The following is a 13,607-nucleotide window of genomic DNA, read 5'->3' on the forward strand; positions in this document are numbered from 1 at the left end:
GCAATGGCCACCTCCGCAGAGCCTAAACTTTCGCCCACGATTCGACAGGGCGTGCTAAACCTCCCGGGGGCAACGTTCGAGACGCAGCGCACCGCCGAGCGGCTGCTCGCCGAGGACCGCGAGCGGCACCACTGCTTCTGGGGCCGCGTCGGGTTCCACAACCACCTCAGCCACCAGTAAGTTAGACTTATGTATGTCTCCCGCGTGGTTGCTGACCATGTGTAGCATCCTCGCAGCGTACGACCTTGGTGCGCCGGCGGCGCTGCTGCAGAAGATCTTCGATGCGGAGAGCAAAGAGCCGTGGGACCTATACACAATGAACCGCACCGAGGGGGGCGCGGTCGAGCCGCTGCAGGAAGAAGTGTCTGCGGAGAACTGGACGAGGTTCTTGGGTGACGGAAAGTAAGTGCCCGATTGCGAGCTGGTAGAGACTGCAAACTGAATGACATCCGCGCTGAACGCGCCAGATACTACCCGAGCTACCTCGCCTTCTTTACGCGCGAGGTCGTGGCTCACGGCACGGGCGAGACTCTGGAGAAGTATATCTTCGCGCCTGCGGCCAACGGGAACGGGGCACAGATGCTGTTGCGGTTCATCGGGGGAGCGTGAGTCGTTCATGCAAATAGGGCTAGATGGAGCTTTACTCAGCCGCAGATGCTGAACATCTCGCCAGCCTGCACCCGCTGATCCAGATGGGGGTGCGTCTCTCCTTTGAAAGAGGCTCTTGCAGTGCAGAGACTGACGCCCCTCCGATTGCAGTATGCGGTCGAGTTCGGCAGTGACCCCATGGTCGCGCAAGGTATAACCTAAATGCGAAAATGTCAGACACACGTACTTCTGACACCGCCCATGCAGCTCTGGCCCAGACGGCCGTCCACGATGCGTTCCAGCCGGATCTATTCGACCTCACAAGCGCGCCTCCCCCTCAAGACACACTCACCTACAAATCGACAGATCACACTCACCGCCAGCCCTCCAAAGGCCATTCCCTCCTCTCCATCCTCCGCCAAGCATACGACTCCGACATCATGAAGCCCGTCATGCCCTACGATCCCGACGCGCTTCTCTCTGCGCGTCTCCGCGCAGCCTGCGCCGACGGCCGCCCCGCCGAGATCCGCCGTCTGTCCGCTCTCTGGCAGATCGACACAGCGCGCGGACAGGCGGAGCTTGACGACAAGGCCGAGGAGCTCCTCTGGGCGGCGACGCTGCTGCTCGTCGGCTCGGGAAGGCGCGGACGCGCGCCGCGACTCGATTTCTTCCTTATGCACATGCTGAACGCGTCGCTGTTCGTGCCGTCGCTGCTCAAGGCGGTGCCGAGTATGGAGTCGCGGGCGACGCTGCTGCGCGCGCTGGTCCCGGTGCTGCTCATCTACCTCACTGTGCGCGGGCGGCCGCGCATCGACGCGGAGCTCGCGATGTCGTACACGGACGCGCCGCGCGCGCCGAATGAGCAGCGCCTGCAGCCGGACGCGTCGGCGATCGGAAGTCCGCAGGAGCCTGCAGACTTCAATCCGTGGCCTGCGATGGTGGCATCGGTGGTGTACGCTCCGGACGCGCACACGCTGAAAGCTGTGAGGACGATGTACTACGCTGCGCAGCGGTATGGCCGTACCCCGCCGGGTGGCGCGATTGGAGCATTCGACACGGAGGGACGCGAGACGCACGCTGGTATTGCGAAGGTCGATGGGTCCATCTTCGTGCGCGCGGCGGGGGTGGTGATGGATACGCTTGGGTGGGTCACTCATGGGCAGAAGGAGGGATCTTGGGATAGGAGCGCGCTGGGATGGGATGATGCGTGGAAGAACGAAGACTGAGACGACACGCGCTGTTGAAGCTGTATCCCTTGCTCGTCAGAGCAAGGATCTCCACCCTCATACGAGGGCCTCAAAACCGTGCGCTACGTCATTGCTGACCAACTTGTGCGCCAGGCTGCTCGGCCCGCGCCAGACGCATTTGGCAACGAGGCTCGACTGCATGCTCATTCCTCCACCGTACCTCTGACTCCCGTCCTACAGTTGGACGTATAGTACCATGTACGTTCAGGTTTCGAGCTGCAGCCTCGCATGATTACCAGAGGCACTTGTCTTACAAGGAACGAGGTGCAAGGTCATTGCTTTGTAACCAAGTATACGCCCGCCGAGGCACTGCGTGCGTATGATCAAACTCTGGTAGATCGACTAGCAGCAAACGGCCAGTTGCTATGTAAGACTGCAATGAAATTACACAAGCCTTCTTTGAGGTGCGTCAGCCCTCAGATACCGAGATCGGTTGCAATTTATGAACTGACAAGCACCCCATATGTATAGCGAATTAACAATGGCATCTAAATTGCCGATGCAGATGTCGACTAGGATACAGGCGTGCTGGCGTAAGTATTGGTCGTGTCGAATGCGCTGGCGATGAGTGTGCAGACGATGATGACGGTAGACGGTCACGGTGCTTAACGACACTTCGCTTTGCCCATCCTCACCGTGATCTACAACACCAATGGTGACCAACTGCGAGCCCAAGTACGTCATCCACCCATTTTTCTACACCGCACATCATGTGCTTATGTGTATGTTTAGTAGCAAGACCACGGGCCTGTACCAATTTGTGAAGGGAAACGTCAGCGAGACGGCCGCGACCTCGCCAACGTCTCTGTCTGGACGCAATCGGGCAAGGGGCACACCTTGAGTAAGGCCGAGTACAGGCCGCCCATGCCGAGGGATTTTGCGCATTGCCCTAGGGACTGCATTGGAGGAAAGAAGCCGTCAGTCGGCGTCGGGGGCATCACAGGCGGCCGCTCGCAAGAGACTGGAGGTATGTAGTGTTTCTTGCTTCTCGGATACCGTGTCAAAGCCGATTGCTGACTTCACGAAATAGCTATGAGGTGACCTAATCCCATAATACGTGAGCTAAGACTCGTGAGCTGTAGAATACATAGGGTCCTCAGTCATTCGCCGCCGCCACCACCGTCACCTCCTCTCAGAAAAGACGACAACAGGTTGGGAACCTCAAGCACCAAAACTCGAAGCAGAAAGCAACATCGCTAGTCTCGCGGCGTTGCTGAGTTTTCGATCCTCCATCTCCGCAGAACAAATTTAAGTAACGATATCTCGTATGTACTACCACTAAACAATCAACGAAAAAATATCGGATGCATGACACCCTCACATTTGCGAATTTACACGCCGCTATAATATTGTATCCGTACGTACACTGGTAAAAGTCTTATGTATCTCTTGTTCTGTCGTCAACGAAATCAACCGACGAGCAAGGGAAGCGCCGCTGCAGGCGCCGTTCGAGTAAAAACTTCTTACCATTGTTGTATTTGTATCCCATTTCATGTGTAGCATCTCCGAATGTCTGCTTTTTTGTGTGCTAGTCAGACGTGGGGGGTGAACATCCGCGCGCTTGCGACGGAGGTGGAGAGAGAGAGAGATGCGAACGCCGAGCGCGACGCGTTGAGGTCGACACGGCTATCGCGATCACGTGGGCTGCGCGACCCTCAGCGAATTTGCTGGAGTCGCGACGGTCGCGCCCCAATCTCAGCTTCTCCCGCCTTCTCCTCAGCATGCACCACCTAGCGACACCCCATCTATATAAATAATCTCGCGAACTACTCCCCTCGCCCTACCCTACTGACACTCTCAACATCTCAGCTAGTGACATTTACACACGGGTACGTCTTTTTTCGGCCAATGTCAATGGCGAAGGGCTGCGCTAAGCAGTACTTACTCTTGGCTCTGATGCCATTAGATATTATGCCTATCTCAGACGTACTCAATAACTCCCTTAATCAATCCCCTGGCTCTTCAGTCGTGCCTGCCAAACGTACGCTCGACGATGCCAGACAGGAAGAGCAGCCCGAAGCCTCAGCAAAGCGGTCCAAGATCCTCGACCAGCTCGAGCAACCCCCCACCTCGTCCTCATCACACGCTCCCGCCCCCCCTCTCCTTCCCCCACCTTGCGATACATACATCCAGCTGCGTTTCCAGCTCCGCCGCTTCAAAGGTGTCTACCGCGTCGCTCAAGTCCCGCTCACCTTCACCTTCAAGCACCTCTACGCGTACCTCCTGTTCCTCTTCGGCTGGTCCGGCATGCACGCGCACACGTTCTCCGTGCTCTCACACGTCGAGCTCTACGCACGTACCAACCGCCCTGGGGAGATCAAGAAGAGCCGCTCGTTTCGCATCCCCGAAGAACCGGACCGCGACGACGACATGTGGGCGTGGCAGGAATGGGCGGTGCACTACGGCGGCGCGCTGGAGAACCCGGTTCTGCGCGTGAGCGACCGCGGAAAGACTTATGAGGATGCGTGGCTGGGCGAGCCGCGGGACGGGGACGATCCTTTTGACAGGGTACTGGCGAATCTCAAGGTGCCGCGCAAAAGGCCCGGGGAGGTGACGCTGGAGGATATTTGGAGCAAAGATTGGAAGAACAACCTCAGCAAAGGGAAGTGCTCGAATGAGGAGCTCGCTATCAGGTTCGAGTACGACCTCAGCTGTGAGTCTCTTGGACACCATGAACCGGCGCGGGATGGACTGAATGGTCTTGTGTACAGCACCTTGGGAGGTCGATATCACCATAGACCCAGACAAGAAGGGGCACTATCTGTGGAAAATGGGCGAGCCGAGCAGCCATCCTGAGCTTGTAAATGCTAAAGGCGCGGTAAGCAGATATGTCTTCGCTCATGTGTGGTGGCAAAGCTCGGCTCACATCGGAATCGCATAAGGCGCCAGTGGAGGATGCTCTAAGCTATCACAATGCAAGTACCGCACACGGATGATGTCTTTCTTGCAATATGCTGACTGCTGTACAGGATATCGACGGAAAGAAGAAGACGGTATCGTCCTTGCTTTTTGAACACAGTGCGTTTGAGCGCTACCTCAAGGGGGAAATTCGCTCCGTCGTGCGCAACACCGAGCAGGCCGTATACGAGAAGGACCACCCGCCTGCGTCCGTGCTGGAAGAAAATGACGAAGAGTCTGATGAAGTGGAGGAAGATGACCTGTAGTAGGTACGTCTTCACGGCTTCCCTCCGTGGAGGCCGCAGTACCTCCGCACCCGGAGCTCGCAGAGTCCATCGATCCTTCTCGCCAAGTACTATATGCAGCCCGTCTAATGCAGTGTACTATCAAACAAGCATCACCCATGATCTACGCGGCAGGCACACGCACTACCGAGAAGGTGTCGAGTAGGTCACTGACCTCCATAAACGGATATAATGCGACTCCAGCTAATCTGACAGTGGGATGGTTACGACGCGCAAGGGTAGATTCGGTGCCGACTGTGGCCAGCGGCGTGAGTGTCCGAGTCCCTCTTCTCGCTCGAGATGTGCGTCGTGGGACGGTGGCAGGCGGGGTCCTTCAAGTTACCGTAGCTGAGTTTAGCACAGCACTCTTTCATTAACCACTACCGCCTCCCCCACATAGGTTTAACTACGGCCATGCACATACTCCTGCAGTCTATCCCTGCATATTCAGAGAGGGTATGCGCATAGACTCATACGTCTCCGACCAGTGAGCTCGGCAGTGGACGGCACTGACCAATAACCGCGTGCGTGTCGGACGCCCGCGCGTGGCTGGTAACCATCCGTCACGCCCACCCCGCCCACGTCAATGTCGACACGGGCGTGCACATCCCCCGCCAAGCTGTCAATGACACGCTCCCCTCCGACTCAGAGCGCACCCGTGTGTCCTCGCGTTGCGCAGAGGATGCAGATCCCAGACGTGCGGCACCGGCACGCTCGGTGACGCCCTGCCACTGGCAGATACTATATACGTGCGCCCCTTCCCCCCGTCTGCCGTTTTCGCTCTTCGCCCTGCAGGTTCTAACCGGCTCTCGTCGCCCCCTCCCGCTCATTTAGATTCCCTTTGGCGTCCGCGCTGCTGCGCAGGAAGCCCCACGCCGCGCTGTGGAATCCGGCCTTCGTCCCGGCTCGGTGTACATTAAGGCCTCGTGTACCTGGTGTGCTATAAGGCCAGCTGCTCCCGCGAACCTTGTCCATCGGCTTTCGGTGCAGCTTGCAAGCAGACCGCGAGGCCCTTTGCCCTCCCTGCTCTCCTTTCCTCCCGTCTGCCAGGAAGCGACAGCCTGAACTCGCACAGAGTCGTACCTGGTACGGCACTCGAGATACCGTACAACTCCGCGACATCCAAAATGGCATTCAGTACAAGCTCACATCTCGACAAACGTGAGTCGGTAGCCCCTATTCCCCACGGTGCCTACGGGGAACAGCGCAGAGGGTACACGCTTACTTACGGCATGCCCTGTGGCGGTTTGCACTCATAGGTGTCGACGCGGCCGAGCTGGGCACGAACGCGCGAGGAGACCTTGCCATATGGTCCGCGTTCAAGATTGGCGGCGACCAGGTGCTGCTCCCACTGCTCGTTGCGACGTTCTTGCTCTCGCGCACGATCGTACGGCACCCCGTGGTCATCAATGTGTGCTGCAGTTGGATCATGGCTGGGATCGTCTCTTCCCTCCTGTACGTCCATCTCTTTTCAGTGAAGTCAGGCTTAGGAGGTAGAGGGGTTTACTGAACCACATTCTGCGCAGACTGTACGCGCGTCAGGAGACGGGGCCCGAGCCAGACAAGGGACTCTGTATCGTGCAGTCAGTCTTGATCTCTCCCGTCCCTCCGATGTAAGTCCGGATGTTCGGTACTATCCCGTGACACGATAATTGTTGATCCACTCATTATCCCTCGCGCTGAATAGGACCTCCGTCGCAGCCCTTGCACTAGTGTACCACACATGGTCGACGTTCAGGCCGTCCGCCCTGAGGAACCGAAAACTGCGCAAGCCGTCAGGCTGGAGCAGACTCCAAACCGCAGGAGTAAGTGGAGACTTGCCGTGGGTGCCTACAATGTACGCGTGCTAAACAAGCCGCGTAGCTTCTTGCAGCACCGTATCTAACCCACTTGTGTTTCGCTGCCGGTGCACTATACGTACGCTCAGTTCGATCACCCAATCTAGCGGATTGTCTAACATCTGGTGCTCCAGGTGGCTCTCCAGGACACTAGCAGGGTCAATCGTTCGCGCAGGTTCTTCTACTGCTCCGTCAACTACGACCCTTTGTGAGTTCTACTCCCTGGTATCATACTCCTGATATGAGCTAAGGACTTATGCGTGGTTTCCAGCTCTAACGCAATGGCCCTGTTCACGGCTGGAGTGTGCCTGATTGCTACTCTCCTCGAAGGTGTGTATGTAGTGTTCTTGATATGCACGTTCAAGCATTCACGGGCTCTATTTCAATAGTTCATTTGGTTTGGATCTTGTCCCGAAACTGGAGGGCACTACGCCGCGCGGGTAACGATACTGGCATTGACGTGCAGCTCATCATCCGCGTGGGCATCTTCGTGACGTATGTGTTCTGTGGCATGATGTAAGTCGCTCAATCATCCTCGGTGAGCGAGGAATGACAGCGATACTGAATCGCGATGTCTACACAGAGTCATGGTGGCCAGCGTGTTTAGTCCTGATTCCATCCTCCCGGATATGTTCGCCGCCTCCGTAGGAACAGCCTTCTTCGCCGTGTTTGCCACGCAGCCGGTGAGTGGACGTAATGTAGCACCCGCCGGTGGTGTATCCTAATCACTCTCTCGAAATCCTAGGATGTCCTCCGTGTATGGGCAAGACTGCTCACCTGCCGCCTCCGCCGCCCCAAAGCGGACACCCGCGCTTCCTCCCCAGTATCCACGAGCACATCAAAGACATCAAACCTCGCGTCTTCGCGCTCCCCCACGCCGTTGCCGACATACGACCCGGACCTGTTCAACCGCAGCGACAGCACGCTGGATGAGAAGGCGCGCCTCGCCGCGCTGCACGCGTTCTACAACGCGCGCGTGCACGACATCGGGGCTGGCGTCGAGGTAATCAAGCGGCCCGAGGATGCGTTTGTCGTCGGGCGCGGGCCGCGTCGTGCATGGGGCGTAGACGGGAACAGCGGGGGGTGTTGGGATGGTTGGGAGAAAACCATGCGGTGAGAGGACAGATGAGCGTTGAGCTGGACGGATCCTTAGTGTCGGCACGTACATATGTTACATCTTTCGAGCGCATCCATGTTCCTTGTTCACTGCATGCATCTCTTGGACTACGCAATGATATACTCTGTAATATGATTCAGTAAGCTGTCCTTCCTGAGTACACAGTCATACGGCCATCCAGCCCCGCGTGGGTCGCAATTGAGTGTACCATCGCCCCTGAAGCCCCATACACCCATATGGTGCAGTGTTTACATTGTGTCACTATATTGTGCGCAGTTAGCATACATCGATTGAATGACGGACTCGCAGATCCAGGGTCGCGTCAATAGTGCCAAGTCAGGAACGTCAAACCAGGATCTCGGACGGGAGACTCGGGTAGGATGTGGATAAATTGCCCATTATATTGTAGTACAGCAAGTAGAAAATACACTATTGAATACAGTCTCGAATGCTTCCTATGATCGGTACATATGTATGTGTGTGGTTACGAGTCCCAAATGGCGCCGAAGGCGGGGATGCCCCTGCTCATCATGCCGTAGACGACCTTCTGCGTCAGCTTTTGGTTGGAGATGATGCACACCGCCTCCGCGTCGAACTCCTTGACGAGGCGGTAGGTCAGCTTGACCATGTCCGGCTTGCCGTGCTTGCGCGTGTCTGCGACATATCGTGAGCTCCGCCGCCCACAAGCAAGAAGCGTGAGAGAGAAGCGGCTCACCATAGATGACTGCACCCGGCGACTTCTCGAGGATCGAGTCGACGAACTTGTCGCCGAACGTCTTCCGCACGTCTGGGGACGTCCACAGGAGGCGGATAGGGATGGCCTGTGCGAGGATGCAGGGCGCGCAGGGCCCGATGCCACTGCCGGTCGCGACGAACACGACGCGGCGGAACAGAGGCGCGATGCGGAGCACGCCGTAGCACGGCACACCGCGCACCCAGAGGTGCTTCGGGGGCTCGGTGATCATCTTGCTCGTCCAGTCGCCCGCCTTGGACACCATGAGCGAGTATCCCGTCTTGCCCGGTTCGGCGATCGTCGCAAACCCGTGCCACTCAGTGAGCGGGCTGTCGGAGATGCGCGTGAAGTGTCCGGGCTTGGGCGTGACTGTGAGAGGAGAGTTTGTGTGAGCATGGGAATCCCGAATAGAAGGTGTGCCAGGAACGTACCATAATCGAAGTAAAGCCGGACAGCGTGGCTGGACAGCACTTCCGCGCGAACGGGCACCTTCCGGAGCCGGAGCCATGGTAGGATGATAGAGCTCGTCATGACCACTACGAGCCAGAAGGCGGGTGCATGGACGAGAGCCTGACCGAGAGGCTGGGTCCGCGGGCGGTAGTCGTTGGTGAGTAGTACGACCTGCAAGAAATTACGCATCAGCGATCCGGCGATTTGGACATGCACGAAGGTTCGTACCTGGCACCACACCAATGCAGTCGCGGACCAGCCCAGGAAGCGGTGGGTGCGCTCAAACGCGTCGTGGTGGGTTGAGCGGACCTTCGGGTACGCGAATAGTACGATGCCGACCAGCAGCACCAATATGAAATAAGTTATGGCGACTGTCGCAGCTGAAGTCTGCGAACGGGGCGGAGGATGAGTAATGGCACAGCTAGATTTCTGGCGGATCTTACCTGCTCCCCGTTCAGAAGTTCCCGTGTAGCTTGAACGGTGAAGAAGATCAGCCAGACAAGGCCGCTGATAGCGCAGCCAGAGTGCACTGAAGATGTCGGTTAGTCTAAGTCAGGTGTACAGTGCGAACCGAACTTACAGCCTCCGATGTGGTAAACGCGGGCAACAATGCGGCGAATCGCCATCGGCCAGCTAGAAGGAGAAGCGTTTGTACCACGCGGGCTGCGCAAGTTAGAGGGCACTCACCTGCTCGGCACGGCACATGCGACAGTGAAGAAGGCATTGATAACGTAGTCCTGGCGCATCAGGATAGCGCAGAAGAGGTTGGAGACGACGATAAGGCCGAGTTCCTGCGCGTTCGCGCCGCCCTTCGCCAGAGTAGCGATGAAGATAGCCATATTCGTAATGAAGACGATGCCGAACATGCGGCGGTAGAGCGAGAAGACCTGGTGACGGATGTTGCGGAGCACGTGCCCATTCGTCTTCTCGGGCAGCTCGTCCTCCTTGTAGCCGTCCCAGACGTTTCCGCTCTCGAGCGACGAGACGGAGACGTTGCCGCCCTTCTCCGTCACCTCAGAGATGCTGGAGTTCGAGGAAGACTTGCTGAAGTCGCCCGTTACAGTGACGAGCGCGCCCGACTTCTCGTTGATGCCGACCTGGTAGACGGGGAGCGGCTGCGGGAGCACGTTGACGATATCGGCGAGGAGCTTGCCGTCGTAGGGCGACGGGGTGTAGAACTCGGGCTTCAAGGGGATAATGGAGAGCGCCTCCTTCTCGGCCTTGATGCGCGCGATCTCGTTCAGCGCGAGCTGTTTGAGGACGCGCTTGTCGATCTTGCCATTGCTCGTGTATGGGAAATCGTCCATCGTGATGTATTGGGTCGGGACGGCGTAGTATGGTTGCACAAGCGCCGCCGAGGCCTTGACAGACTCGGGCTTGACGGTGACGGGGGTCACGAAACCCCAGAGCTCGGACTCAATCTGTAGTTGCGGCATCGGTGAGTCTCTAAGTCCGAGGATGACGGAAAGAGTGGGATGCGTACGAGTAGCGCGGTCGCGTTCTTAACAGAAGCACACGTCTGATCGTACGTTAGCTACTGCATGTAGTCGATCGGAGAGATCAAATTACCTGCATGGCCGCCGACACTCCGTCCAACTCCACGCGGAAACCCTGCGCAGCATGAGGGTGGTGAGGACGATGATACCACCAACGCATATTCGAGCCGAGCGCACCTTGACTTTCACCTGATCATCGACGCGGCCAAGGTGCTCGAGCTCCCCATTTTCGCGCCACCGGCCAAGGTCACCGGTGTTGAACATGTAGCTCCTGCGGAGTGGCCGGCACGTTAGCGTACTGCGCAACTTCTCAGAAGGTGGAGGTGAAACGAACCCGTCGCCAGCGAATGGATCCAGCGTGTACCGCTCGGCGGTTTTCTCTGGAAGATTGACGTAGCCCTTGCTCACGCACGCGCCGCCGCCCCACATGACGCCCGCTTCGCCTATCGCCACGGGCTTCATGTTCTCGTCGAGGACGTAGACATTGGTGTTGGGAACCGGCCCGCCGATGCTGAGGAACTCGCCCGGGGTGTGCAAGTGCACGGTGTTCACGATGGTGACCTATGGGATGCCATTCAATCGATATGGACGGGGGAATAACCTGTGAGAGAAACGTACCTCCGTGGGACCGCAGCAGTTGTAGTAGTGCGCCGCCTTCGCCCACTTCTCCGCCAGCGCTGTAACGTCATCGAGATAAGCGCCACGGGCGAAGCCTAAGTTGCGCAGCACGTACGTAACGGACATGGCTCGCCGGCAGTAGCGACCACCTTGATGTTGGTGTAGTCGGCGGGATCGTGAGGAGCTAGATCAGCACCATTCAGCACCATGTTCGAGTCGATCACTCATGCGCTAGAAGCGTACCCATCATGCTCGGCGTCGCTGGAAATATCGCGGTACGTCAGACTACAGCACATGATATACGGAGCGATGCACTCACCAATGACGATGTCGACGGTCTTCATAACTGCGCGCCATTCTTTGGAGGACTTGCCTCGCACGCAGAGGGTGCAGCCGTTGCTGAGGCTTCCGAGAATTTCCTGAATTGCGAATGAATGGGTGAGTCAAGAGCCAAAGAGAGCTGACAGTATACCTACCCAGGCGGCCATGTCGAACGCGACATTGAGAAGCTGAGACACCCTCCGTCCCGGGCGCATCTCGATGTTACCCGGGGCTAGACAAACGACTGGAGAAGAAGCATCAGAAGGCTGTGGATCTCTCCACGAATGACAAGCACATACGGTTGGTGACATTCCCATGCATAACCTCGACGCCCTTTGGCTTGCCGGTGGTTCCTAACGGAGACCATGTTAGGATCCGTATCGCTTGGCACCGAGGAGTGAGTATCGCTTACCGGAAGTGTAGATGATGTAGATAGGGTCCGCGAAGGAGCTGAGGTCCTGCGGCTTCGAGACGTCCGCAGTCAGCGTCCCGATGTCCTCGAGGCAGAACGCGGGCGTGTTCGTGACGCGGTGAACGTATTCGTTCATGGTCAGTACTATCTTGGCGTCGGAGTCCTGGAGCACGTAATCCAGGGTGGACTGGGTGACGATAGAGCCGTCCAGCGGAACGTAAGCACCTCCGGCCTTCAGCACGGCTATGATCCCGACGACCATGAGGATGGAGCGCTGGACCAGGAGGCATACGCGGACGCCAGGGCGGACCCCCGACGCGCGCAGGTGGTTGGCGAGGATGTTGGCCTGCCTGTCAAGCTCGGCGTAGGTGATGGCGTCGCCGAGGTGCTCGACGGCGACCGCGTCCGACTGCGCTGCAGCATGGTGTTCGAACGCATGGTGCACGCAGGCGAACGGGGCCCGCTGGCGGGTGCCGAAGCTGAAGCGTGCAAAGAGCCGTTGGTCTTCGAGCGAGAGCGAGTGAAGCGTCGAAGCGGCCATGTCTGCGGCGTTAGGTGTAGCTTCCAGTCGCGGAGGGAAGTACTAGCCTGCAAGTGAGGATGGAGAGATTGAGGCGGCATACGCCTCGCGTTTTATATTGCCGACGCGCGCTGCGGGGAGGTGGAGTTGCTTCCGTGAGGAACTAGATCCTCATGCGACAGAGTGCGCTTCGGGGCTGTCGCGCCACTGGGCGGCAGCGATGAGCACAACCGACGTAAGCCCGTCGTGTCGCAAAGAAGGGTCGCCAACATGTGTCACTGCCGCTACGCATGCGCAGAGAAGACAGAGTGAAGGCAGCAGGTGATCGACCACACGCTAGGAACAAGGGCGCGTTGCTGGCGTCGCTGGAGGCTGCTGAAGCCAGATCGTATCGGAGCGAAGATCGCATCCGAGATGAAAATGCGGAGATGGTCGACAGTGGAGGACACATGTGGCGACCAGGAGACAGGGCGGCCGGGCGTAGCGCGAGTGCAAGCCGGCGGAAGCTATGCATCATGCAAGTAGGCGCGTAGCGGCGCCGGGGAATGGTCGAGGTATCGGAGGACGGCAAGCGCACCGAGTCCGCAGGAAACTCGCTAGGTTTGCGTCGGACTTGCCCAAATGATCTGTTTCTTCCCAAGCCTTGACGGGGCCAATTACTCTGAGTGGTGGTGGGAGAACCTGGGACAACGTCAGCAGCGTTCGCGCGAAGCCGAAGTTTTCCCCAAACCGAGACCGCATACCTCGCATGGGCAGATACTCCCACCACGCCGACGCCGGGCTTGCGCTTGGCAGGAGGCTTCGAGTCCTCGGGTCGTCATCACACATACACTCGGCACACTCTTGGGTGTGCAGACGTACTGCCAGAATAATGCTCCAGATTCTGATCCACGCAGTCACTGTCACGCCGTCGCCGTCGATAACGACGAACAAATGTCAGTCCACTATTGACTGCAGCGGCGCCAGCTTGGCCGGTTCGGACCAAACATCAAACCTGCGGGTGGGCGGAATTTTCGCGTCTCGGACAGAATTTTGATGTGCAGCTGAAATTGGAACGAAATCGCAGCGTATGGACGACGGCCCCA

The 13,607-nt window shown here is 58.0% G+C and overlaps 4 protein-coding genes across 4 annotated transcripts; 3 read left to right on the top strand and 1 right to left on the bottom strand.

Moving 5' to 3' along the window:
- On the top strand, positions 1-1,908 carry TRAVEDRAFT_147129 (uncharacterized protein; the record flags this gene model as incomplete). The annotated part of the gene is made up of 6 exons (XM_008039489.1): positions 1-176; positions 226-402; positions 468-605; positions 674-698; positions 760-799; positions 856-1,908. 6 exons carry the CDS (start codon positions 4-6, stop codon positions 1,812-1,814), a joined length of 1,512 nt encoding a protein of 503 aa, XP_008037680.1. The 3' UTR covers positions 1,815-1,908.
- A 2,243-nt stretch (positions 1,909-4,151) lies between these two features.
- TRAVEDRAFT_58158 (uncharacterized protein) lies at positions 4,152-5,117 on the top strand. Its single transcript, XM_008039348.1, has 4 exons — positions 4,152-4,488; positions 4,547-4,653; positions 4,718-4,750; positions 4,805-5,117. The coding sequence occupies exons 1-4, from the start codon at positions 4,206-4,208 to the stop codon at positions 4,997-4,999; spliced, it is 618 nt and encodes a 205-aa protein (XP_008037539.1). The 5' UTR covers positions 4,152-4,205; the 3' UTR covers positions 5,000-5,117.
- A 1,027-nt stretch (positions 5,118-6,144) lies between these two features.
- TRAVEDRAFT_58159 (uncharacterized protein) lies at positions 6,145-7,972 on the top strand (the record flags this gene model as incomplete). Its single annotated transcript, XM_008039349.1, has 10 exons — positions 6,145-6,178; positions 6,277-6,472; positions 6,544-6,630; positions 6,705-6,822; positions 6,881-6,934; positions 6,990-7,063; positions 7,127-7,185; positions 7,245-7,371; positions 7,439-7,538; positions 7,601-7,972. The coding sequence occupies 10 exons, from the start codon at positions 6,145-6,147 to the stop codon at positions 7,970-7,972; spliced, it is 1,221 nt and encodes a 406-aa protein (XP_008037540.1).
- A 378-nt stretch (positions 7,973-8,350) lies between these two features.
- Positions 8,351-12,543, bottom strand: TRAVEDRAFT_58160 (nonribosomal peptide synthetase 12; the record flags this gene model as incomplete). The annotated part of the gene is made up of 18 exons (XM_008039350.1): positions 8,351-8,626; positions 8,688-9,074; positions 9,137-9,326; positions 9,384-9,542; positions 9,599-9,684; positions 9,736-9,788; positions 9,843-10,576; positions 10,639-10,674; positions 10,725-10,766; positions 10,829-10,922; positions 10,986-11,212; positions 11,270-11,328; positions 11,385-11,453; positions 11,513-11,530; positions 11,589-11,688; positions 11,746-11,834; positions 11,890-11,943; positions 12,003-12,543. The coding sequence occupies 18 exons, from the start codon at positions 12,541-12,543 to the stop codon at positions 8,457-8,459; spliced, it is 3,108 nt and encodes a 1,035-aa protein (XP_008037541.1). The 3' UTR covers positions 8,351-8,456.
- Between the last annotated feature and the right edge of the window lie 1,064 nt (positions 12,544-13,607).

The sequence above is a fragment of the Trametes versicolor genome (assembly GCF_000271585.1).
Source record: "Trametes versicolor FP-101664 SS1 unplaced genomic scaffold TRAVEscaffold_5, whole genome shotgun sequence".
Lineage (NCBI taxonomy): Eukaryota > Fungi > Basidiomycota > Agaricomycetes > Polyporales > Polyporaceae > Trametes > Trametes versicolor.

Bases quoted from the DNA above. Each gene is read 5' to 3' on its own strand.
- TRAVEDRAFT_58158 (XM_008039348.1), top strand. From the start codon at position 4,206: ATGTGGGCGTGGCAGGAATGGGCGGTGCACTACGGCGGCGCGCTGGAG. The intron at 4,489-4,546 runs GTGAGTCTCTTG...TCTTGTGTACAG, and splicing joins GTTCGAGTACGACCTCAGCT to CACCTTGGGAGGTCGATATC. The intron at 4,654-4,717 runs GTAAGCAGATAT...GAATCGCATAAG, and splicing joins TTGTAAATGCTAAAGGCGCG to GCGCCAGTGGAGGATGCTCT.